This window comes from Leuresthes tenuis, unplaced genomic scaffold, assembly GCF_036924035.1.
Source record: "Leuresthes tenuis unplaced genomic scaffold, fLeuTen1.0.hap1 SCAF_11, whole genome shotgun sequence".
NCBI classification, from domain to species: Eukaryota; Metazoa; Chordata; class Actinopteri; order Atheriniformes; family Atherinopsidae; genus Leuresthes; species Leuresthes tenuis.
Genome location: NW_027325365.1, coordinates 12,102,255 through 12,128,005, shown reverse-complemented (window position 1 = coordinate 12,128,005; position 25,751 = coordinate 12,102,255). Strand labels below are relative to the sequence as shown.

The 25,751-nt window shown below is 41.9% G+C and overlaps 2 protein-coding genes across 13 annotated transcripts in view; one reads left to right on the top strand and one right to left on the bottom strand.

The window, feature by feature from the left end:
• map7d3 (MAP7 domain containing 3) overlaps window positions 1–18,033 on the top strand; it is a 28,113-nt gene extending 10,080 nt beyond the window's left edge. Inside the window, exons 2-20 of one of the 12 annotated variants that reach the window (XM_072395444.1) lie at window positions 480–581; window positions 896–976; window positions 1,237–1,400; window positions 1,598–1,709; window positions 2,183–2,266; window positions 3,548–3,655; window positions 4,284–4,385; window positions 4,781–4,879; window positions 6,666–6,791; window positions 8,556–8,671; window positions 10,693–10,820; window positions 10,921–11,135; window positions 12,737–12,863; window positions 13,072–13,357; window positions 13,636–13,689; window positions 13,834–13,897; window positions 14,140–14,296; window positions 14,801–15,093; window positions 15,174–18,033. In XM_072395444.1, the coding sequence (XP_072251545.1) occupies window positions 480–581; window positions 896–976; window positions 1,237–1,400; window positions 1,598–1,709; window positions 2,183–2,266; window positions 3,548–3,655; window positions 4,284–4,385; window positions 4,781–4,879; window positions 6,666–6,791; window positions 8,556–8,671; window positions 10,693–10,820; window positions 10,921–11,135; window positions 12,737–12,863; window positions 13,072–13,357; window positions 13,636–13,689; window positions 13,834–13,897; window positions 14,140–14,296; window positions 14,801–15,093; window positions 15,174–15,181 (2,426 nt within the window). In that variant the 3' untranslated portion in view covers window positions 15,182–18,033. Of the gene's footprint in view, window positions 1–479; window positions 582–895; window positions 977–1,236; window positions 1,401–1,597; window positions 1,710–2,182; window positions 2,267–3,496; window positions 3,656–4,283; window positions 4,386–4,780; window positions 4,880–6,665; window positions 6,792–8,531; window positions 8,672–10,692; window positions 10,821–10,920; window positions 11,136–12,736; window positions 12,864–13,071; window positions 13,358–13,635; window positions 13,690–13,833; window positions 13,898–14,139; window positions 14,297–14,800; window positions 15,094–15,173 lie in introns of all 12 variants that reach the window. The other 11 variants (XM_072395443.1, XM_072395446.1, XM_072395447.1 and 8 more) reach the window with 11 other exon arrangements.
• On the bottom strand, window positions 17,207–23,891 carry fhl1a (four and a half LIM domains 1a). Its single transcript, XM_072395455.1, has 6 exons — window positions 23,759–23,891; window positions 21,037–21,218; window positions 20,302–20,479; window positions 19,941–20,110; window positions 19,551–19,737; window positions 17,207–18,795 (listed from the first exon to the last, which is right to left on the bottom strand). The coding sequence occupies exons 1-6, from the start codon at window positions 23,778–23,780 to the stop codon at window positions 18,641–18,643; spliced, it is 894 nt and encodes a 297-aa protein (XP_072251556.1). The 5' UTR covers window positions 23,781–23,891; the 3' UTR covers window positions 17,207–18,640.
• Between the last annotated feature and the right edge of the window lie 1,860 nt (window positions 23,892–25,751).

The window sequence follows — 25,751 nt, the reverse complement described above, 5'->3', positions numbered from 1 at the left end:
AAAGTTATGTTAAAAAAGTAAACCATATGTGGATATTAATGCACTAATTCCCAGTAACACTTCTCTCTAAAGGAAATTGTGATTGAAAATTGGCTTATTGTAACTGTGTCCACTTGTGGTTGCTTTAAGCATTTCCAGACTGTCACTCTGCTCTAATAAATGTCATCTGACAAAATCCCCATTGAAGTAACCTTAAGACCAGAATGAATTCAGCTATACTTACATGTACAATGCTTTCTCACAGAGAAAATTAGTAGTAGCAGAATGTCTTGACCATTTTCTCAAACAGTCCACAACATTGCAGCATACTTGAGTCAATAAGTCAAATTCTCCTACTGTTAATTGTGCACTGGGACAAGGCAAGTGGTCCAATTAAATGGCCCAGTCAAACCCACACAGTAGCTCGACTCAGCTGTGCATGTAGCCCTGGTGTGACTGTAGTATGAACTGTGAGTGTCTGTTTGCTCTCCTCCATACAGCTGCAGCTGCACAGGCACAAGCAGAGGAGCGGCGTAGCTTGGCAGGGAACAGCCCAGGACCTACAACCAACGCACCAGCTAAACCTCAGGGGTGTAAGCCAGGTAAACAACACCGCACTTTGACACAGAAGCAAACTAAACCCTCTAACAACTTTGCCTACAATGTTTGTAACCGTTGGATGCAACACGATCCACTCCCACCATCCTGTCAGTGTGGCTTACTGCAGGTCAACCTCAGTCATCATCTTATTACTGTTACAGTTGACAAAGCTCATTAATGACAGTCACATGCACACATCTGCCCGCTTAATACAAAGCCTTGGTCACAATGAGCTGCACTGTAATCCACCCTCAAGTTCTCCATATTGCTGCGCATGTTTTACCTTTTAACCATATGCACACGTGCATGTTTGCAGTCATTGACGGGGCCTCACTTAGAGTAGACGATCGACTGCGAGTGGCAAAAGAGAGGCGAGAAGAGGCAGAGAGACAACAGGGTAAGACATTGATTGTAGTTCTTATATAAAATGATCTCTGCCAAAAAATAGCTGCAATAATTAGATTATTAATATACTAATCCACTGATATATAGGTGGAAAATATAAACGGGTTGGTTTTTTAAGCCAAAACAAGCCTTCTCTGTACGTTCTTAATAATAAAATTATTTCCCACAAATGAGAGCAACATAACAGTGATTCACTGCCGTCCCCCACATGCACCCACTATCCATGCATTCACCTACTGTATATGTGGTCAGCTTTAAGAGAGTCTCAGATCATGGAGAGGGAGCGCAAGGCCAAGCTAGCTGTTGAGCGCCAGGTGGAGGAGCGTCAAAAAAAGGTTGAGGAGCAGCGAAGGAAGGAGGAGCAGAAACGAATGGCTGTGGAGGAGAAGAGGAAGCAGAAGCAGGAAGAGGAAAAGGTAGCTACGACACACTCCTGACTGCCACAGAGCAGTGTTTATAGCCCAGTTGTACAAACTAAGATAATTTAATTTACTTAGAAAGATTTACATTGTACAACCTACATCTTGCCCCCTCTGCTTCTCTTTTAGAGGCAAATACTCTTCTGCTGTAAATGACTTGCATTTTTCCTTCCTCTGCCCTTGTTATGCTGCAGGAGCACTACGAGGCAGTGATGAGGAGGACAATGGAGCGTAGTCAGCGAGTAGAGCAGAGGCAGAAAAGATGGTCTTGGGGGGGACTTATCACAGACCAAGATGGGAGAGCAGGTAGAGGTCCTTTCTGCTTTATACGTTCACTTTCACCGTTCACTTGCCATGACGCATTAATGAGCTTTTTAAGGCGCACCTTAAACTCCTCACTTTTTCAAAATAAGACATGCAGGTGGTCAAGTTTCTTCATTCTTCACCGCAGTTGGGATGAAGTTTTACAACGATGTATTTTGCCATCTCACTGCTCTTACCTGTTCTGTGGTAGTACTGTCAAACTAATATTGATGTGCATAATACTCAGCCTGGGTTAATTAGATCAAAAAGGATTGTTCTCTACATGTGACCTAGACCTAGAGTTCTTAGAGTTTACAGCAAAGTCCACCTTGCTCTGTGTAGTTCTCAGTGTTTTAGGCTGTAGATGTTAAGTAAAGGCTTATGGCTATAGGTCCATCTCTCTTTCCTTGTACAAAGGATGTGTCCCGTCTTTTACTGTTATGTCACTCCTGCCTGAGAGCTGTCTTTTCCCACAGGAGATTCTGATGCCAGCGTGTCATCTCCAGTAACTATAGTTGTCTCCCCTGCCTCGCCAGAAAAACCACCAAGGAGTGGACAAGGTTTTGTTTGTTAATCATTTGTACACCAATATAGGAACACAGCATGGACTGGCACTGACACCGCAGATAACTTGGTTGCCCACGACCCTTTCCACCATCACTCCCCATCCCATCAACCTCCACCTGCACTCTAACAGGCTTTTTTTTTTCCCACTAACCTTGTTTTGTGTGACATTTGTTCTGAAAGTGCTTTGGGCTTGATTGTTAGCGGGAGGTGTAGCTTTAGCTTTTTCGCTCACACTGTTGAGTAGGGCTGGGCAAGAGAATTGATTTGATCCACCCAATTTTACTCCTGCTCCTTTAGTCGTGCCTTAAACCACACATAACTTCAACAAAGAATAAAACCTCACAAAAAAAAAGCTTAAAAACACAACCAATAGTTATCAGTTAACATGTTGTTGCAGCATATGAACATATGACGACAAGCGTGACAAAATCTGATTTAATGTTAGCGGAAAAAGTAATTAGTCACAATAATAGATGATAATGTGAGTCTTTATGGGTCTAATAAACACAAAATAAAATAATGCTATATGTAAATACTGCCAGAGAAATGTTGTATTTCTCAGAAGCGTTTGATTTGTTTTATTTGTCTTAACGTTTTAAATACTTTCAAGTAACTGAAAATCATTAAGTGCACGTCCAAGAACAACGTCCTAATAACACTCCATATGCTTAAATGCATTAGTTTCGAAATCCAACTGCCCATAGCGATGTCTTTATTTTTTCCCCTCCCCCCCTTCACATGACTTTGAATCATGTAGGAGATGTGATACTTTATTTTGGCAGTGACTTAAGGTAATATTGCCCAGCCCTACTGTCAGGCACCTCAGGGTTACATGGGTGACTTAGCATGGAAGCTCATTTGAATGACATTCAACAAAGGACTGCTATTGTATCTGGCATGGACAATGTAGTGTTGCTGATGCTTTCCTCTTTGGGAGAGTTAAATGTAAACATCAGCTCTTTGCTTACAACAAACAATGGTTTTTATGTATGAAATGTGCATCGCATCAGTAGATTATCAAATTTGGTGGGAAAAAAAACTGATATGATACAGATACAGAAACTAAACTGCTTAATGGTTTAGTTTCCCTGTGCATTTATTTTAGGTGCTTTTGTGGAGCACGTCATGGTGAACTTATTACCCTTTGACTGGAATTTGACTGAGAATCTTAGAGAACCTTGTGCTCCCGTGTCAGCTCCCCAAATCCTTCCCCTTTTGACCAGCTTCCAGTGTAAACCCTGCTTCCCTTGTCTGTCTTTCCTCCTCCCTCTTAGTTGACAAGCGCTCCACATCCACCACAAACCTGAAACAGCCACCCGAGCCTAGCATCAGCAAACGCTTATCCTCCTCCTCTGCCACCCTCATCAAATCACCTGAGAAAAGTAAGTCTCCTCTCCTCCCTCCCTACCTCCTCTGCTCCCTCCCTCCTACATACCCTGCATTCTCGTAACCCACACAGTGTAGACCAGACAGTCTTGTTTACCATTCATGTAAATAAATATTTTTACTGCGATTATTCCTGCACAGGATTCTCCTTGTGACTAGCAGTAGATGAGCTGGAATAATGCAACTTTGTCTGCCAGCTCTAAGCATAGAATGATCTCTGACCCCTGTCCTCTTTCATCTTCAGGGTTTAACACACAGACTCATTGTGCACAGACAGATGGGTGAAAATGCTTCAGCATCTGTTTCTAGTTCTAGTGACCCTACAGCTCTACTGCACGCATTCACTATATGCCACCATTAAGCGCTGAATCCAATTTTCAGAATGATTAGAGGTCCTCCGCACCTAACGTGATGCGTAAAAATAAGAAGAAGGGTATTTAACTGACTCACTGAAATGATTGATATTTCTCCACAGCTTTGATTGGCTGCCAGTGCCATTTTTCTTCCTTCACATAACTGATTTATTTTGTTTTCTTTCCACTTTGAATATACTATCATGCTTTTACCCTGCACAAGTTAGTTTTCTCTGACTTCATCAATGGGTGTTTCATCATTGTCTCTCAGGTGTTAAGCCAAGGAGTTCATCTTGTAACCGGTTGCCAAGCAATGGCAATGCTGCTCAGGCCAGTAAGGAAGACTGCAAAAAGCTTCTGGTGGAACAGTCAGGTGCAGAAGACCCCCCTATTCTTCCCACTTTATGCTTTCATTAAGAAAAGACGGAGCACAGTACACCATTTATCGAAGCTCTACATTATATATTCAGCTCTGTCACAGCTTCAACAGCCTCATTTGAAGGCTCGCCTGCTGCTTGTTTTTTGGTACAAATGCTGACAGCCATTAAGGTTAATAAGAAAAAGTAGGAGAATCCGGTTAAAGTGTGTCTGTATTCAGGCTGTAACTCGTAAACTTGGGCATCATTAGCTGTCAGCCCTGACCAGGTGACTCCCATAAGACTAAATGAAGTACACATGACTTGCAAACTGTCTTTTTTGTCCTCGGGGGTTTCCTTGTTAACTCCTTCTAGTTCCTGCTTGGCTATAACTCCACTCTCATGTCCTTAGGCCGTTCAGTGAAGAAGAGAAGCGCCTCCCTCACACGAGTAAGTGTGGGCAAAGCACAGACCCCTACCAAGCCTGATAAGGGGACAACGGATGATCAAGGTGGCTAGCATGTACAATCAGCATGCACTGCTCAGGCCTCCCTCTTTCAATAACAAGCATGCAGTTCTGATGGTTTCCTCATTCTGAGCGTACTTTTCTTTTATGAGTACCTAACAATACTTTCTACTGCCAAGAGCTTTTTTGAAAAATTGTCATTTCCATAATTCAGTGTCATGCAGCTCAGGGATATTTCTTTGAACTCTCTGGCTCTTTCAGCTGCATATGTCCTCTTTCCTTTCAAGTTCTCATTCGCCCAAAAGTATCTCACTAAATGCTCCGTTATCCCTCAAGCCGATGCAAATTTTTTTCTCCCTCTTCGTCTGATTTACTGGCAACACTGTTATCGTGTCATTAATCTTCTAACCTTCCAGCTGCCTTAACCAGCTCCTGATCCTGTCCTGTGCCGTTTACTCCGAACTGATTCCGTTTGAACCACTTTTTTTTTTTTCATTGCCTTCTTCTCAAGCATCAACGCGGGAATGTTTTTGTTGTGTGCTCTGTCTGCACTAACTCGATTTATTGTTCTGTTGTCTCAAAGTGTTGATTGTTTTCTTTCTACAAGATGATGTCACAGCTGGATTTAAATTGCTCATGCTTTCAGTGTGGTGTGTGTCAGTACCATCATCCCCCCCCCCCATAGCAGCCAGACAGCACAGAAATGATCACAGCAGCTGATTGGAGATTGTGTATTGCTATTAACCAGAAAAGCTTTTGTTTGTCTCTCAACCATATGAACCCTTTTGTGCCAGTGAGATTGAAAGAATGTTCGGTCCTGTACAAGTGTGTGTTTTGTGTGTTTAACCGTAGCTATTATATAACGCAGCTCCTATTACTGATATTAAATAAGTACTTAGAGCTTTCCAAGCCCCAGTTCTCCCACCCTTAACGTTCCTTATAGTTGTAGCATTGTTTGAAGCTAATAGCTGAGATTTTTACCTTAATCCAGAGCAAAGAGCCACGCTCCATGGTGGCACTCAACAGTTAACAGAAATCAAGTCTGTCAGCAACAGATGTCCTCTCAGTGAGGGGTTGCAAAAGGAAGTGAGAATTTGCAATCTCCTCTAAAGAGCTAGCATTTAAGGACATGTAGCAAAGTCAGTCTGTCAACACTAAAACCCCTCTGCTGGAAAATAATTTCTCCGTTGTAGCTTAGGTAGCCACAGCAGCTTAAATGGGAAACTTTCACTTTTTCCATTTCAGAGAAGCAGTGGCTCTTTCTTTCTGCTGTGAAATGACTTGCTATAGTACCACTAGAAGGACGGTTATCGGCTCCTTTATTTTGGTGTCATAAATACTCTTTGTCTCAACCATATTCCACAGCAGAAACAAAAGAAGTTCTGTGCGGTGACAGTCACTCACCCCATCATAGTCTGTTTCACTTCTCACAAAACAGGATTCCTCTGCTTTCTTTGAAATTGATTAACGATTTTTTTTCCCATCAGCCCACCTTCTTCTGCCTCAAAGGACCAATTCATTTGACTTCATTGTTTATTTTGACTTCTGTTTTAACTGATCATCAGTTACCAGACTATCGGTCTCAGTACTTTTCCGTGGTCTCCTTTTTTCATACTTTCATTGACTATCACTAAAAACTGAAAGAGTAAAGGCCATTGATAAGGACCCCATGTAAGATTACTGAGACATAACCTTTGGCTCTATTTGTTAATTCTCCTCTGTTGAATCACATGGTGACCTTTTTCTTTGCCTTCATTCCCCACTCTTATCCATTCTTCCCTTCTGGCCTTTTCTCCTCTGCTGTTTTTCGGTGATTTTTTTGGCCGTGTAGCTCGCAGGCCACCGGCCAGTACTGTGGATGGAGGGGTCCTTAGTCGCCTGCTCACCCCCACGCAGGCCTCACTAGCTAGGAGCAAGAGCGCCGCCGCCCTGTCCGGTGAAGGAACAGATGCTCCAGGTAACCTCCGTTCAGGAGACCCTGACAGAAACGAGGAATGGCTAGACACAGAAATTTGTCCAGCCTCTTATTTTATGATTAGAAAGTCGGCCCATTCAGTCTCAGTATTGCCTCCTTAGATGCATTCATCTCATTGCTACGGTGTAGATCGTCATGCTTTTGTACAATTTGTTGTGGCGTTGGTGGTGGTGGTATTACAGAAATCCGCCTGCAGCTGCTGTTTCTTATGTATGTTCCCTTTACTTGCAGTAAAGCACACACGTGAGAGCGTGAAGTTGATAAATATTGACATACACATGGGTCCAGCTCACATGCAATCTCAGATCTGACACAATTGACTGTTTGTTGAGCTGAGCCGTGCAGCCTCTCTGCATCTGAGGAGCCTTGCAGTCCATGCCGGGGGATTTACTCTAAGCTGCTTACTTATTGGTCCTTGTTACGTCGAAATGAGACTATTGTGCTTTTCCATGTGTTCTGGTTGTGACACCACAGTGTTGGTGACTTCATAGGCAGCTGAAGTCACTCTAGGGCTGATGTTATATAGTTATATCTGCTTGAAAGTCACCATTGTGATGTTTTATGTGTCATTAGATGACTCGCATGCCATGTAAAGTTTCTTTTATTTCATTGTAATATTTTCCGTGAAGTACTGCGATGCAAATTATATTTTGGTGCAAAACACAGCAGTTGATACACACTGATTTATCCTTTTCTTGGCTATCATATATTTCAAGGATAGAGAGAAGCACTTGCTTACTTCAAAGCTTCATTACATTTCAAGTGTTGGTTTTAGGTTGAGGTGTTTATTGACCGGCCGTTACAAACCCATTAGCAGCTATAGATCCTCTGCTAAGTATAGCCCGCAGAAACATGACTCATCCACATTAGCAGCAGCAGCAGTGGTGTCTCGTGACAGCATACGTTTCATAGTCACCACTGCTGCTCGCTGCGCAGTCAGAAACAAAACACATTTGTGAGCACGCTGTGGGAGGAAGAGTTCTCCAGGTCTCAGGATTATGAAGGCTAATCCCTCAATCTGACACAGCAAGCCAGTGGACAACACTATTTCCTCTTCTAGCTAACTACAGGACACCTGCCACAGTAATTTACAGCCACTTCTGTAACACGTTTGTCGTTTGAAGCAGCAGCACAGAATCGCCACTTTAGATGATTTTATCAGACAGGTTTAGTCTGATATGGAGCAGTCACATCGAAGTACACTGAGGGGTAGCTACACTTTATCTTTTAATAATGACAAATGGAAGACAAGAAGTGACACATTGAGTGTTTATTGTACTAATAAATGTACATAATATGTGTGCTGAGTGTCGGTGTTTGTTTCACTGTCTTGTTGGTAGATTTTATGTACCGTGCGGTGTGCTTGGTGTTCAGATTTCTGTTGTGTCCAAAAACTGTGGCTTGGTGCAGGGTGTTTGAGGTTTTTGTGATGCTCTGTGCTCATCATGTCTCCAGTAATTTCCAACCTAGGGGAACCTTCAGAAATCAAGCTACTGCCTGCATAAAGTGCTATACCTAACAATTGCTTTTTGTGTGCTCTTGTTCCTTTACAAAAACACTATCCTGCATTTCTTTCAACCACCATCTGCTCCCCCCCCCCCCATCCTTTTTTCTACATTCTCTCCCTTTGCTCTTTGCTGCTTTGCTGCCAAACTTGGTCGCTTCTCAATCCTCCCATTGGTTGTGCTCCCCTGGTCCTGCGATGACTGTGTCCTTTACCAGAGTGTCACCTGTGTCCTCGTTCAGCCTCTGCCAGTCCCCTGCACCCACCGCGTGGACCAGTGCGCAGCCGCAGCATTGACCGACAAAAGGGCGGCATGACCACATCTGTGTCGGCCGACGGAGCCCTCGACCCCTCTCTGGTGAGAAGTCTTCTTGATGCTATTGTTACTAATGCTTCTGGTTAAAACTAAACAAACATTTGAAAATTAGATTGAACGTGTGATTGATTTTACCTGCTAATTATTGTATATATATGCTTGAGCTGTTTAGTTATTCATTAAATGTAAAACTTTTGTATTAGTTTACATACCTGCATCAGTAGTTCAGTTTCTTTACTGATGGAAGTACCCTGGATGCGAGGCTTTAGATGGCAGATTTAATCCTGACAATGTTCATACTAGAGTGACTCATTTCGGGGAATATCTTTGTACAACTTTGAGGACTTATTCCAAGGCAGCATGCTGTTGGATATTTTTGTGGAATTTTTTTTTTAATGTTATCAAGAAATTTAGTTTTTGGGAGAAATCAAACTACAGTTTAGGTGAAATGTACCACAGGGTAATTAGTGTGGTTTTTATTCCTTCCCATGAGTCATTAAATTTAAGTAACAGTTTTTATAAAAGCTGCCTGAAAACAGGGAATGACGTTTAAGGCACATCAGTGTTTACTTAATAACAACAAGTCCATGCTTTCCAGTATGAAAATGACTTTGCACTGAAAAAATAGGCGTAGGGCTCCATGGACTCTGATTTATATGCACATATCCGACTACATTTGCCTGTCAAAGTACTTCTCCTGCATGTTAACCATAGGGAAATGACACTCCGCCTGCTGCACTTTGAGCATTTCTCGTCATCTATTTGTTACCTTGTTCGTACATTGGAACACTTTTCTCCTCCTCCTGCTCATAAGTCTATCTCCGAGTTATCTCTTGGTGGCTTGTAGTGCCTGGCTTTCTTTCATAATGTGACTGCCTATATCCTTCTCTGTGGTTGTGAAGGGCTTCATTGTTAGAGCATGTGACAAAGGGATCCACAGTGGCCTGATTATGGACAGATCAGGCCATGCAAAGCAGACCCCACCCAGACCCTTTTGCCATATATCAAAAGCCTTTGACGTTTCTTACTATGACTCTGTCTTCTCTCCTCTATTATGCACATATTAGTGTGGAGATGATTAAAATCTGTTGCCCTGTGTCTGTCACTTGGAAGATGCATGACTCTTGGATTAAATATTGTCTTAAGTCGGCAGATTCACGCTGCATTAAGCTTTGCACATCTGTGAGAGTATAGAATAGTGTTCGTGTGCCATTTGTTTTGGCGCGCAGACATGGTACCTTTTTTTTGCTCCTTATGGGCATTTACTGAGTGAGGTGCAAATCAGACGCTGCAGTAAGAATCAACCTCTACTGCCAGCTGTTGTCTGCAAATGACTAGAATGGGACTATAAGCCTATATGTACTGCATTTCAGGGCAATAAAGTCGTTCAGTTCTATTAAAAAAAAAAAAAAAAAAAAAGGAAATCTGAATTGTTCATATTTCTGCTTCTTTTATGATATTAGTTTACACATCATGTAGAAGAAACCTTCAAAGGATAAATAGAAACGGTTCATTCTCCCCAAATAGATCTTTGTAATTGTTGCACTCTACAACTTAAAATAAGCAGCATTACTTTAAATAAATGATAGATATCGAGTAATAATCCGTGTCTACAGTGAATATTGTGAGGTTTTGGAAAATAGGGAACTTTTTGTCTGTGTTCAATGCTTTCCTTCAGACGGTGAACTTGTCTTTATACTGTTCATGTTACAGTGTGAGGAACTCTGACAGCTCTCTGCTTCCCTACCTGTTCTTTAAAGCAGGACTTTAAGAGATGGTGGCATTCTGATTATGTGTTCGCGACTAAAACAGTTTCTCATTAGAACATAATTGACATACAGCTTAGCATTCAATGCAAGTCACTTGGAGTTTGCTGTGATATATATTTGTGCTTTTTTTTTGCCTTTTTACTAAAACACAAAAAGCTGATACCCATCACTATTTTAAATGCTTGAAGTTGAAGTTGAGAGTTTTTGGGAATTCATTCATTTTAGGGTCCTGTCTTACTTTGGGGGGATTTTTATAAACTCCTGAACTTCTGTCCTTTTTTCATGAAACTACAGAAGGACAAGCCGTCATCGCCCAGGGGGCAGCGTCCTGCCTCCCCGTCCTCTAATCTGGGACGGAACCGCTCACCATCTCCAGCCCCCAATCCAGCTCCAAAGAGGACCCCATCCCCGACAACATCCAAGTAACACTTCACACAACTTTAGTTACAGGCCACTGCTTGCAACCTCTCATTGTTCTTTCTTTATTAACCAAAAATGAACACTGAACATATCTTCTGATAGGCAAAATCCCAAGATGCGTCCACCCTCACCAGGTGCAATGAAACAACGTCCCCCATCTCCCACGTCAGCCAAGCCTCCTCCAATCCAGAAACAGTCTCTGACTCCAACAGGACCCGCAACCTTACGAAAGAGGGACTCCAAGTCCAAGGATCTATGTCCTGCTCAGTCTGTGGCTTCTCAGGCTTCTGATACCAGCAAGACCAAAGAGAAAGATGGTGAGCCAGTTTCCAGAGATAAGAATGCATTAAGCATTGTGACTTACCTCAGATTGTTAGTTGACACGACTAATATTAACCCACACTGCTGAGTCAAGCAACGAGGATGTTTGCACTGGTGCATCCAGACATGCTGTCATTTTCAGCAAGCTGTAATCTTAAACATTTTAGCTACATAAATGTAATGTGTTAGGCCTGTTTCACTTCTACCGCCACAAAAGATGAGAGTGACATATTTGTTCTTTGGCCTTTTTGTCTTGTTCAGGGTAATTATCTATGAATAATAGGTTTTCCCTGAATCTTTTACAAGGAAAAGAGTGTTTCCACACAAAGGCAGCTTGCTACTCCTCCTCCATGGAGCCATTGTTCAGACACCTGTTCCATTTACAATAAATTAATGGAGTCCAAACAAAAGTTAAACAAATAAAAGTCTTTGATCCAGTATTTGAATCCAAAGAAATCCAAGGAGTGTTTGAGCAATAATAAAGTCTTAGAATGTAAACTGTTGATTTACTAACTCAAAAATCAAGCTTCATTACCCTTATAAATATAATTTTATATATATTATAAATATTTTGTTCCAAACTCCATGCGATCATAGCGTAACTTCAGTTAACGTCCTCAAGTCAGTTTGATTTTAGATAAAAAGATTACTATTATCGGTTCCAATAGCCGGGTTATTTACTAAATGCGTATGTGTTTTGCACACTGACGTGGCAGCAGCTTTGACTGCTGTAAATCCCACTGAAGCAGGAGACCTATTAAGCCCCAGCTGGAAGCACATCCTGTTAGAGAGCTCAGTTTGTGGTTGACTCTGCCACCCTTTGGACAAAATTCTGCACTGCAAGATGAAATGGCTTTTCATATGGTGAAACATCACATGGAGGATTAGTAAAAAACAAAACACACACATTGTTGAACAGTTCTTTGCAAAAGTAAAATGGAAAAAAAATCAGCTGGTGAGGCTGCTGTAGGATCATCAGAAATGGTCTCCATGGAAAGGGTCGCTGTCAAGAAGCCATTCTTAAGGAAGCAAAACACCATAGAACTTGGCCTAAAAGTCATTAAAGTATAACCACCCGATGAACCTGTCTTGTGTCTTGACAAAGAACCGATTTTGAATCGCATCTTGAAGCGCTTTGTTACCAGCAGCCTGTAGCAATGACGCACAATTTGTTCCCATTTATTTTGAAGCATTTACAAAAAATCCCAAAGATAAGTCGGATCAGAAACAGCCATCAGCCGACAATGTAGCATGTCCATCGAGAAGCTTGGAAAACTATTCCTAAAGACTACTTACAGAAATGAGTACAGTGCTTTAAGTTTAACATTACCAATAGATATGTTATATATGCAGAAGTGTTCAACACATCGCATGAGCCTGTGTTCTGAGGATAGCTTGAATAAGATGTGAAAGTTTCACAGCTCTGTATCAGACCACTTTCTTCTGTTTTTCTGTCACTCCTCCACCTGTCGGGCTCTATTCTCTCAGCCAGTCATTGTTCAGCAAAGGGCCAGATGCTGTGTCTTCGTCAGCCCGAAATCTACTTCTCAATGTTGTCATGACCCAAAGTGCTAAGCCCGTCTTCTTCTTTTGTCAGACCCGAAAGCCACGGGCACTAACTCTGCTGCAGAGGCAGCCAAAATCCTGGCGGAAAACCGGAGACTCATGAGAGAGCAGAAGGAGCGGGAGGAGCAGCTCAGGATACAGAGAGAGGAAGAGGAGAGGTGAGGCCGGCTCTCTTATCTCATCTCCCAAATTAATCATCTTTTGGGAGCCTTTTTTTCTTTCATTGTGTATGAATTTGATGCACCAGCTCTGACAACAGCAAAGCTCCATCAACCAAATGTTTATTTTCATAGATTACAAGCCATCCGTGTTCACTTAAAGACAATTCATGTATTGATTTGTCAATATACTCTTTTATCATCTTAGGCTCAGAAAAGAAGAGGAGGATCGTTTGGCGGAGGAAGCTCGACTGAAACGACTGGAAGAGGAGAAGAGGCTTGCAGAGGAGAGGAAAATTAAAGAGGAAGAAGACGCTCTCCTCGCGGAGGAGGAAAGGGTGAAACTGGCAGCAGAAGAAGCGCAAAAACAGGCTGAACTACAGAAAGAACGAGAGGAGGCTGAGGCCAAGGCCCTGGAAGAGGCAGAGAGAGTCCGCCAGGAGAGGGAGCGCATTATGCAGCAGAACCAGCAAGAACGTATGGAGAGGAAAAAGGTAGGCTGGATGAGCTGATGAACAGAGTCTACCTGTCGTATATATCATACATTATTTATACTCCCCAAATAAAAGTGTTGTAAAGATTTTCAGGCTCCGTCGACTGAGCCATTCACTTGCTTTACTTTACATTTATGCTGTCAGAACTGTCTAATTTAGATCAGTGTTTTCGTCTCAAAATTCTGGACCATCCTGGCGGAGTAACTATTTTGATATCTCAGCTAAACCTCTGAGCGAAATTGTCTTTTAAGAATTGTAATTGTCTTGCTCAATTTCAGAGAATTGAAGAAATAATGAAGAGAACCAGAAAAGGGGAGCAAAGCGACTTTAAGGTGAGGCCGCATTCCATTCAAATCCTCTCAAATAGAGATGCAAAGGCTTAAAATGTCTGTGGGGGGTCCAGTTCAGTTTGGTTCAGTTAAATGACCATTTATTAATTCATTAATAGATGCTAACTGACTTTTTGTCTCGTGCAGAGAGACGATGATAAACCAGAGAATGATGATGATGATGTGGACGAGATGAACTGTGAAACCAAAAGTGAGTTTTCCGCAGCTTTCACCCTCATGTTTTTATTAGAGTGGGGTTTTTTTTTGTTTGTAAAAAAACGTGTTTATTCTTTAATTAGTTACTTCTGCTAAAGGCAGTTCTACAAACTATTGACTCTCTGTGGTGTTTACCTTTTTAAGTCCCGATATGTAATGGCGGAGGCTTTTCTTTGCTCTTCCACACAACTCTGTGGCTTGTTTGCATGAATATCCATTTATTCATTATCGTTTTAGTCCATACAGAAGACATCGACAAGGAGGGTGTCACAGATGACCTGTCCTGCGGTGACTCTGTGGTGTGCCAAGAGCCGCTGGGCATGAATGGGAAGTCAGAGACGGACGACAAGGAGAACAACAATGGCACCAGCACAGATGAGACTCAGGCGGTCAGGTATGAAGACGGTGAATTCCTCCTGCTGTTAGTGGTTCAGATTAATGAGTGAATTTGAAATGTTCCTGGGAATCAGAATGGTTCTTACTGTGGATCTGCTGCTGCTAGTTTGAAAAGAGTTTTTCTTTTTTGGGCTAGATGCTACCACAACCTCCACTAATGTCCAGCAAACTAGTTGTCAACAAATTACATGTATTTCTAACCATTTTTTTTTAGGGACTGGCAGAGCTGTTTTCAGATCTGGGACAATTTTCAGCCCTTTGTTTCAGATGCAGCTTACATGCTATACTTTTTGTTTATTCATCAAGGGGGAAAATTCCCGCTGAATGCCTACTTAATAATGGTCAGTGAATTAAAAGTAGTAACAGAGACTCTGAAAACAACTAGTTGTCTCTCCTTCTACACCGTACTCATTGGTAGGAATGATTGGTGAGAGCTTTGTCTACTGATTCACAGTTTGATGTAATTGCCTTTTCCAATGAACTCTCTTCTCTCCTTCTCCAGCCCAGTCCCTAAGAGCTGCCACGTTGAGGGCTCTGAGTTCCTAAATGAGCAGGACGCCACCAAAGTGGGGCTGGTCTCTAGTCTCAATGGGAAGTCCAACCAGTGGAGCTTCGAGGGACTCATTGAAGTCAACGCGCACTCCAAGACGCGACCCCTCATTGAGGCAGAGGACTGTAACCAGGTTTTGATTAACTGTGACGGGAGCTCAGATGGGACCAGGGTAGCCTTTGAGGACAAGGGAACCCCCATCAACAGCCTGCATTCCTCCAATCAACCCATAGAAGCCATGTCAGGTGAGGCGTCACCGCTGCGTCAGATGCAGCCCGTGCTGACCGTTACGATAGGCTAAAACTATTCTGTCTTGTCTCTTCAGAGATTTGATGCTGCTGTCGTCGCTGAGAAGCCTCTTAAAGTTGCACTCCCAAAGTTCCTGTCCAGCTGAGCTCCTTAACAGAATCTTGTGTCAGTTCCAAACAGCTTCTCGTCTGTGTCCTCCTCCTCTTCCTGTAGGAGGAGCACAAGGCGAAGCGGAAAGACCCACCCTAAGAGCTACATTTGCACCCGACACAACGAGGAACTAAATATATTAAATTCACGTTATGCTTCAGGGAAATATTGTATATTCCTCCAGCATGCTCGCTCCAGGGCTCTTTCCTCTTCTACTTGTGTGAAGTTTTTTTTTTTTTTTTTTTCAATGTTGTTTCCAAATCAAATTTCTTTTTTTAAAGTAATTTTGTCTTTGTCAGGGGTGCATTGTTGTAATTTATTAAATTTTGCTTCTTTGTTACTGTAATTATTGTTATCATATGTTTAGTCTTCTCTCTTGTGTGAGAATATTCCAGGACACATGCACATTATTGGAGGAAATGTCGATACATTCTGTTCTCTCTTGGTTTGGCATCCCGCGTTTTGCTTGTAGTTCATCTAAATTTACTTGACTAGTTGCTTTTTGCAGCATCCAGCAATATGGCCTTACCTTTTTTTGTTTTGTTTGTTTTCTCCCCCTCCAACCTCCGATTGTGAACATACGAAGCAGTCGGACCTGTTGCCCACACACGCACTTATCTATCAGTTTCCATCATGTGCGCACACTTGGGAGTGGATTCTGTATTCGTGCTTCAGCCCACTTTAGAGGGTCTTTAAAGCCCCCACTTGTTTCATGACGGTGTCTCACTCTGTGCTGTGTTTCCTTCTCTGGCCACTAGAGGGCTTTATAAACTCATAGTGATTGGTTTCCATTTTTGACAAGACTTTAGTGAAAGTCACATGTTCAGTAAAGTTTCAGCAGTGCGTTGATGATGGGGCTCATGGTTGACTTATTTTATCTCTACTTATGTATATAGAATTACTGTTTACTAACATCCTTGTCATTTACATGACAGTCTGAGTTAGATCTGGTTTTTGTCTCGTTGCTGATGACCTTTTCATCTGCATCTGCACCACCCAAATGTTGAATAACTGTACCTGTAACATAATAATTTATCACACGTGAAATTAGTCACAGTCACCCACCGCTGCTTCTGTGCTTCGTGTTACCGAGCTGAACTTCAAAGTTTGACCGCTCTGTCAAGTTAGTTCCCCTATGCTGACACTAGAAATCAGGTTTTGGCTGACCTAATCGAGTTTACTCTTTCATCTACACTTCTGCTAGTGTGATTGTGTGATGAATTCCACTTTCCTCCCACTAACCTTCCCCACACTAGCTGCTACATTTGAGAAAAAGCGTCTCAGCTATTTTTATAGTATAGAAATGGGTTTGTTTATATATGAAAATACATTTCTACATATATTTAAGTGTTATTATGTTGTGCATAGAGTCAGTATTAGGCAAATGAAGCCATGTTTAGGTTGGAGTGGATCAGGTCGTGGATAATTTAAGTCTATGTAGGTTCAGTTTGACTGGTGTCCTGACATGTTATAGTGAGGTGTGGCTCGTGCAGGCTGGAAACCCAACATTTAAAACAAAAAAAAAAGAAGGACTCTTCCACAAGAGCTCTGGAAAGCAACAGACCAATTGGGGATCCGCTGCACATTTCCAACAATTCGATCTGTGCTGCATTGGGTGTTTGAATTAAGCTTTTAGACCCATCTCCGCAAATCCTAGATTAAACTAGTTTGCTGGGCGAGAAGAGTTGATGGGTCCTTGGCTGCATGTCTGACCAATGGTATGAGCTGTAGCTGAGCTGTAGCTGAGCCTCGCGGTGCTTTTAAAGTCGTCAAAATAGGTTTTATATTACATCGAGGGATGTGGGGGTGGATGGTTTAAGGTAGGCATATCCGCTCAGGTTTCAACTGTTCTACTGTAGTACAAAGAGGGCGCGTCCACCAAACAAAATGTGATGTGGGTCAGTCTTGGAGTTCTTTTCTTTTTTCTCTTTTTAATTTTTCAGGAACTATATTGAAATGTTGAAATTCCATTTGCTTGAAAAGTCCAAGCATGAGGTTTGTGGACCTTGACTTTTGCCTTGTACTCTGCTGGCTAACTAAAGTCTCTTTGTACATAAAGACTCTGAGCTTTTATTGTCTTAGCTTTCATAAATAAGCTCAAAGAATGTAACTCCATAAACCGTCCTGCATTATTTACCAGATCTATCGGAGCTGCTCGCTTTCAGCATTGGTATATTATTCTCCAAGGAAACACGAGACTTTGCAGTGTCACAGTTAGCTTGTTACTGAGGAGTAGTTCAAACTCCCAAGAACACGGACTAGAGGAGCCGTGGGATATGTCTCGAAGAAAAAGATAATTTGTCCATGGTTCTGTGACTTCTTTTCACCCCGAATGTTTATTCAATCATAACTTTAAACATGTATTTACTCAAACTTCCTCCCCTCCCCCCCCTGCTCTACTTTCCGCTCATGAGAGGCACTTGTTTGGGAACTTTCGTAGTTGCTGCTTGAACAGATTTTGTGTCCATTCCAGGTCCTGCTGCATCCTTGGGGGTTTAAGTACAGAGCTCGACAGCTCTTCATCCTCGATGTTGTCTGTACTGATAGGATAGAACGGTGCCTTAGATTGAGAGTTACTATTTTTATTGCATCACAACTAAGAAAGCGTGTCCTTACCTCGACCTCGACAATCAGTCTACCCAACTGGGGCAACTCTGTGAATATGAATATTTCTCTGGAAGATTTGGTATTAACCCCCTGTTCACAAATAAAATTTGTACTGTAAATATATCTAAAGAGAACTGAGATGTTACGGACTGTTAAAAGAATAAAGTTTGGCAAAAATATCCCTTTGTTAGGAATTTGCTTCTTGCTGTGAAGAAAAAACAGGCTCCTTGCAACTGCCTTTTATTCTTGTTTTGCGTGAAACTTCATCAGGTTTTGAACACATGATTTGTTTTAACATTTGACGTGTGCTCTAAATTCACTCATTTTCAATTCAATTCAAACATTTTTAAACTCAAAACATTCCGAATGTAACCGATAAGCTGGTGTGTATGAGCAGCTGACGACACTGGATAAGCATTTGCGCTTAGATTCCTGTAAAGGCATCGAAAAAATGACTTTCGTCTGACAAAGCAGCTCAGAATCCTGGAAAACATTAGACTATAACAGTGCACATCACAATCCAACTACAAAAAAAAACTACAACTCCTGATACTTAGCCAGATGCAACATTGCAGATCAATGCAAGCTTGTGTATATTTAGTTGATATAAGCTCAAGTCTGTCAATCTTGTAAAGGGAAATCTCACCAAAGTTGACTCCTGGTATTGTATGTCAATTCAGAATAAAGTTTTGTCATTTCCACAATTGATACAAAGATTAGCTCAAGAGTCACCTTTGGTGAAATTCCACTTTGAACCATGATCCTCGGCACAGCTGGCTGTGCGGTTTACACCTTCTTAGCGCAGTCGGGGCAGTAAATGTGGTCTTCATTGATGACGAAGCGCTTGTTGGCCAATGAGAGGGAGCACTTCTTGCAGTTGAAGCAATACTCATGCCAAGCGTAGCCCTCGTAGTTCACCACATTGGTGCCGTGGCCGAACCCTGCAAAGACGGACAGAAGGCACCTATGAGTTTGTCTCTACATTAGTATCCAGTGTTGTGATCCTGCTCTGAATATGTTTGTATGAACATGAGAAACCAGGTTATTCATACCCTATTCCACATGACCATCTAACTATCCAGGTTTCTGATTATTGTCGTGCTAAACTTTCCTCCATCAGCCACTATGACCTTAACCAGCATAGGATGTTCAGACACCTGAATGAAGTGTTTACATGCAACAGTATCACAGTTTCTATCAGAGTCCTGATGGTTCCATATCCAGGGAACTGGTGAGCATGCAAACAGTCAACAGCTTAAGACTCCTGCAGGTCCAAGAGCATTAAACTATGTACAGAGATCTCTGTGGTGTAGCATTCAACACAGCAAAACTAACGCAGGGTCTTAAAACATGATATCAAAGCTCTTTTTAAGGCTGTGTTTTATGAACTCGCTTAGCTCAACGTGACAGTGTTCATGCCAACTTTTCACAAGATGATGTTCTAGGTGTAGAAACATCATTCAGGATGGAGCAAAGATGGGGTGAGGATTCAACATTCCTGGCTCTTATTAGGAATCTGTCAGTGGAAAGCCAGACACGTGTTTTTCTTCTACTGTCGGAAGCGCTGCGAACATCCAGAGTAAGAAAGAAAGCAGCATTTCTACTAATATCCTTCCTGCTCCTGTATTTACAGAAAATAATGTAATTGTGGGTTCCACTTTGTCAACATGAGAGCAGATGTTGATGCTGTCCTGACCTGTGATTGGGTTCTTGCAGCCATGGCACTTCTTGGCCACGTCGGTCTTGTAGCAGTCCACGCAGTAAACGTGGTCCTCGTGGGAGGTGAAACGAGCTCCTGCCAGAGGTTTATGGCAGGTGTTGCACACAAAACACTCAGAGTGCCAAGGCTGGTCCTGGTAGCTGATCCCTCCAGAGGTGATGGCCTTAATGAAGAGGCAGAGAGACTCGCTGATTGTGATGTCAAACACAACGAGGCTGAATAATGATTCACTCTAATGAATTCTGGGGTAAGGTCAGCCATGTTAGGCACAGCTTTAGACATCATGCTGTAAGAATATGAGCTCCAAAAGGCAATCAAATAGTTGTATAATCACAAAACATAGCTAATGACACTGAGTGCTTGTACCTGCTTGCAGTGGAAGCATTTCTTGGCAAACTTCTTGTCATGGCAGGGAGCACAGTAGATGTCGTCACCCTTGGTCAGAAAACTTTGTGTGCCGATTGGCTTCTTGCATTCAAAGCAGGTGAAGCATTCCTCGTGCCACACCTTGTTCTTGTACTCCACGTTCTGGGAACCTAAAACAATCAAAGAAGAAGAAGAATGCTATGAAATGAAAGTGAATGGAATTCATTTCAACTTTTGTTTCCCTGTGGAAATTTTTCTGGAGTTCAGACGGAAAAAAAAAACCATGTGCTGCATCAAAGCTGTGTGATGCTTTTAAATTGAGAACATAAAACCCGAGAGTTCATGCTTTGTGCAAGCCCACCTGGCATCACCACCTTGTAGCAGCCCTGGCACCGGTTGCCATCCTCCCGGGAGCCACACTTGCCGCACATTATCTTGCCATCATCCCGGGCGCTGAACGGCTCACCGGCCAGCGACTTGTAGCACTTGACACAGCGGAAGCAGTCCTCATGCCAGTAGCGGTTCTTATGGTGCAGCTCCTGAGCAAAGAGAGGAGGCACGGAGTGAGTACCGGGGCCTTCGTGCAGATCCCATTAAAGTGGAGTTTGCTTGCACATCACCTGAACTGAGGCGCGGGGTCTGAACAAAAAGCAAGCTGAAGTGGCGCAGGATGTGGTGAGTTATAAGTCATTAACACAACTCACCGCAGGAACTAAACTTGAATGGTGAAAATGTGTTATTAAGTATTTAGGCCCCATTAGTAGTAATGACAAATCTTTTATTTCATTTAACAGCCTGTGACTAAGTGCTGAGGGGTCTGACGCTCATTCTGCAACCAGACAGAAAGCCTAAAGCCTGACAGCATACAGAACTATAGATAGAAGTCATTTCTTTTTGCTTGACAAGAACAGAAAAAGAAGTCATTTTCCCTGTCATGGCATGTCATATCAGCTCATTATATTTTAAACTAGCTTGAGAAGAATATCTGTACAAAACACAGCTCTGTCTGTGGGAATGTTCTTTTCTTGATACTCGAGTCACGTCCCTCTGCTCCCTCACTCTTGACTTCTGTCCCTGACACACACTGTGCTTTCACCTTGGCGTCAGCACCAATGGGGCGCTTGCACTCTGCACAGGTGTTGGCACAGAGCTTATCGAAGCACTTGGTGCACACGTGCTTCTCGTCCTTCTTCACGTACTTCTTCCCATGCAGGTTGTCCCGGCAGTAGTAGCAGTCGAAGCGATCGGTCATGGTGGAGGTGACGTAACTTCTGGGACCTGAGAGAAAAAAAAAAAGGAGAGCGGTCATTGATAGAGCTCGTGTTCGTGCCTCCTGACGCCATGCTTCCTTTTCAGCACCAGGTGGGGACAGTGTTGCATTTTCTAACACAGCCAAGACTCAACATGCGCTGTCGGTCAATATGACACGCACATAATAACCAGAGTGTAAGTGCATTTAAAAGCATTCTGCGGTCACTGGATGAATTACTGGACCTCTATACCTTAAATACATGCATAAATTGAACTGAGTTTATAACTGGTGTCATTGTTTTTCCACATTCACCATAAAGACACTCTTACAGTGGCATACCAAACTGATGAGAGAAGTGTGAGGGAGATAAAACAGCAACCCGCAGATGTAGGTCCTTCAGACTTTTTATCAAGCTCAGGTCATATCTTTAGACCATTTCACCCACAACCTCTAAGCTCTCTTTCCTCTGGGCCACTCTCTTATCTGCGTTTTGGATAGGCCGTTGTAATAGATTCTTATGTAAACAACTCAGTTGCTTCTTCATTCTTTTGCATTCCTGAGTTCCCATCACATCCAGAGAGAGAGAGAGAAGTTTTCTGGAATAACAGCATGAATAGGGTGGACTGCTACATCACTCCATGGCTTCACTGTCCAAAGAGGCAACTGATCAGCGCATGAACTTTAGCTAAATGTATTTATTCAGTGACACAAATATCATTTTAATCCATTCCGTCACAACAGAAGCAAAGGGGGAAACAATGGGAGGAGTGGCATTTTGTCCGAGTAACCATAGGAACAAGAAAAATATTTACGAAAGGGGACTGTGGCTATTTAAGTGGGATGCGGTGAACAGCCATGTGAACAAGATGAGCCTCCCGGAGCATGGTATGTACCCCTGGTGTGTGTGGATGGATAAATGGGAGATGGTTTGGAGCAAGAGAGCAATGTGCAGCTGTGCTTCAGGAAGAAAGAATGGACTGAAGAGTGAGTACTGGCACACCCACTCCAGTCCACTCACCAAGCAAAACCCACCCTGTCCAACACAATTAACCTTGTCAGATCACACACGGCATCAGGGATCTATTTTAGAACTGAACTCTATTTAAAGATCACTGACCCTCCTTGGGGGACAAATGAAGAGGGATGTAGAGTGATGACTGTTAGGACTATGCAGCTATTGTGGCTCCAGCTGAAACACGTCCAGTATTTTAATCTTTCGTTGCAAACAGGGTGACAGCTGCTCCCTGTCAAACATTTATGCGATGTGGAATGCACTGACACTCAGCTGTGGGGGGGTAGGATTAAACAACCGTGGTCTCTTTGGGGAAGAGTCCTTTGTAGTGAGAAAAGGTCACAGTGAGAGCAGTTTTAGAGATGAGTCAAAGAGTGGAAAGAGTGGATCAGAGACAGTCTGACCCAAACAGCACATCATATCAACAGCAATGTTGCAACTCTCTGTTCCTGGCCTCCTCGGATAGTAACGCTCACAAACTCAGACGCCTTTACATAATAACCTCAGTTGTCACGCTACACAGAGAAAAAATAGGCCACAAAGCTCCACTATAAGATGGCCTTTTTATGATGATATAACTACAAATTATTAGTTCAGTTTTAATTCATTTGACCGCAGAAAGAAATTAGCCACCCATGCTCTTAATTCATCTTTTTGAATAAACTTTTAGGCCCTCTTTGGTTAAATATATCATAATAAAAGATTCACAAAATATCATTGTGGAGTCACTCCACATGCTGGGGTTGTCTTGCAAGTTGACAGAGGTTGTCACTGTTCTGTCAGTACATATATATCAATGAGGCTAAGTCGCAGACAGAGCTTAATGACAGCTCAAATTACATTCTCCAAAACAATGAAATGACTACATAGTATAACTGAATCAATCAATCTCTCTGAAGCTGCTTAAACAGAAACTGAACTTTATCAATTTCTAGGAAAGGTAAGGAAGGTAAAATCTATTGCAGAACTGTTGGATTAGACGTCGGTTCAACCAAATATCCCGAAACTGTAATTGTTACGATTGTAAAATTAGAGTAAAACTAATTTAATTAAAAAATTCAAATAATTCTCCTCACCAATCTGAGAGGAAAATATTAGATTTTAGACTCTGCCATTCAAATTAAGTCTTCAAATCAAAGAGCTTCATCTGAGGAATAACGCAGTGTCACGCATAGTTTTTGCAATTATCTGTGTCAGTGCTTCAATATGAATCAGTATCATGAAATAAATTCATGGCACAACCAATAACGAAATGATGCTTTGAAAAACTGTCACCATTCTTTTTCTTTTTTTTTTTTAAACGAAGATTGTCTGGACGTGTACCACTTCAACAAACTCTCAGTAAAGTTCATTGGGTCAAAGATGACGGGATAAAACATGTATGTATGAACTCTGAATCCTCAGGATGAATAAACTACTTATATTCCAATGGATTGTCCAACAAATGGTCACAACAATTACTCACAAATACCACAAATACTCAAATACGCTTTACAAAGACCAATATGTCTAAAATATTTAGTATCCAATGTTATACGCAGATTTTTATGTTACCTGAGTGCTTGTAGAAAGTCATGTTTAGGTCTCAGTCAGGCCGAGAAGAGAAGGGCAAAGAGAAAGTCAGAGCAGGGACCGTAACATCCACAGAGGGTCAAACCCAGACACCATGAGCATCATTATGTTAAGGAGGCCTGTATATACCCCTCTGTAACCCCCTCACACGCCCATGAACCCACATCCAAATCCAAACTTCACCCCTCCAGTCCTTTTTAGGCTATGCAATAGAGAATAGAGGATTAGGTGATGCGGGGAGGTTAGATTAAGTGATACAGATTGGATTCTATCCCAGTAACATCACATGTTAAAAAAAGAGAAAACACAGTCTGAAGGTTTTGCCCAGTGAGGATAACAGATAATCGCCCTGCCCCGCTGTGAAATGTTTCAGACTGTCCATAGCATGAAAAGATGACTCATTCAATCACCTTGTGTCAGAAGGTCGAGTCATGAGAAAAGCTGGTAGCAACTAAGATGAGTCGAGACAAAGCGCAGCGAACTGTTCTGTGTCTTCATGGAAATATACGAAAACTTAAATTAGACTTTCGAGTCAGGGGAGAAATTTTTCAGAGCTGCATTCTTGTAGCAGTCTCTCATCTTCCTGAAATTCTTTCTTCAAGGGATGATGTTTAATTCATATCTCATTCCTGATGAGAAAGCAAAAACACACCAGAATTAGTTGATTTCAGGTTATTATCATCAAAGTTTAAAAGATAGCCAGTTGAAATAGTGAATCTGCATGTCCAGAAGTACATGTCTAAATCCCAAATGCTCTTTAACTCAGAAGTCTTATTAGGTACTAACCTCTTTGGAGCTTCAATCTGACAAGAATAGCTAAATATATGTAATGAAAGCTGATAAAAGCTTTTTGTCCACAAGCTGTGGCCACAACATGGACCTACAGTGTCACATATCATTATGAATATGCATAGAAGACAAATCCAACTGTATAGAGCAACATTACATTTGTTTGAATGTAATCAGCTTTATAGTTCTGGTCACAACTCAGGAAGGAATTTTCTGCTTTGAAGCCACTGAACGATGAATTAAACTTAGATTTCAACTTTTCATCAAAAATGTGTTGTTATTTTCTCAGCAGCAAGAGATCCATAGATCCTGTTTTACTCTGTTCTGTAGAAATGTTTAGTCATTCGGATTTAAATGCAGATACAGAGGTAATGAGACACATCAGATGTGTGGAAGGTTCCACGCACACTTCCTGCTTCACTTACTTTGTGGGGAATCAGATCCATTGATTGTCTATTTAAGGAAAAATGGGAGTTTCTCCACATGATTTCAACCATTGCAATAATTTATTGGAATAAACAAAATATTATGAAAGAAACAGAGAAATCTGTAAGGATCTAGGAAAAGACAATCCAACCACATTCACAGTTAATGTGTTCTTATGATGTGGCGTCACAGAGGCTATATCATACACAACATATTCCCATTAGAGGAACACTGTAAGATATTACTTCATTATCAACTCTGGTAATTAAAAAGAATAATTAAAATACCACAAAAAGATGTCACAAGCTGCTCACCAACACTGCCACTCGAACTGCTCCCCTTTACATGAATGGCTCGGTCATTTTTACAGCATCGGGACTCTTCTCTCTCTAAAAAGACCCGAAATGTTGGCCTTGAGGAAGAACTCTGTGACCTAAACTTAGTTTCATATAAATCAATGCAAAGGTGAATAGAAGATAATCAGGTAAACTGGATAAATCGGAGCTTGATTTGAATTATAATACTGTCCATTTAAAAAGGAAAAACACGTTCCTTAGCTTTGTAAGACAACCCTTTTCATATTTTAGACACTAAATGAATTTAACAGGTAAATGGGATCTTTGGTGAGCACCTGTGTCTGTGTAAACACTCGTTTTTCTACATTTTGGGTCTGAATACTGGAAGCCAACTATAATTGCGGGGACTGTAGTTCTGTTAAAATGTTCTTACTTTGTTTTTGGGTGTGAGTAACTATCAGCTT

Excerpts from the sequence above, each read along its gene's own strand:
- fhl1a (XM_072395455.1), bottom strand. The coding sequence starts at position 23,780 with ATGACTTTCTACAAGCACTCAG. Across the intron at positions 20,480-21,036 it reads CCATTGGTGCTGACGCCAAG|GAGCTGCACCATAAGAACCG; the intron begins GTGAAAGCACAG and ends CTCTTTGCTCAG. Across the intron at positions 20,111-20,301 it reads CTACAAGGTGGTGATGCCAG|GTTCCCAGAACGTGGAGTAC; the intron begins GTGGGCTTGCAC and ends TGATTGTTTTAG.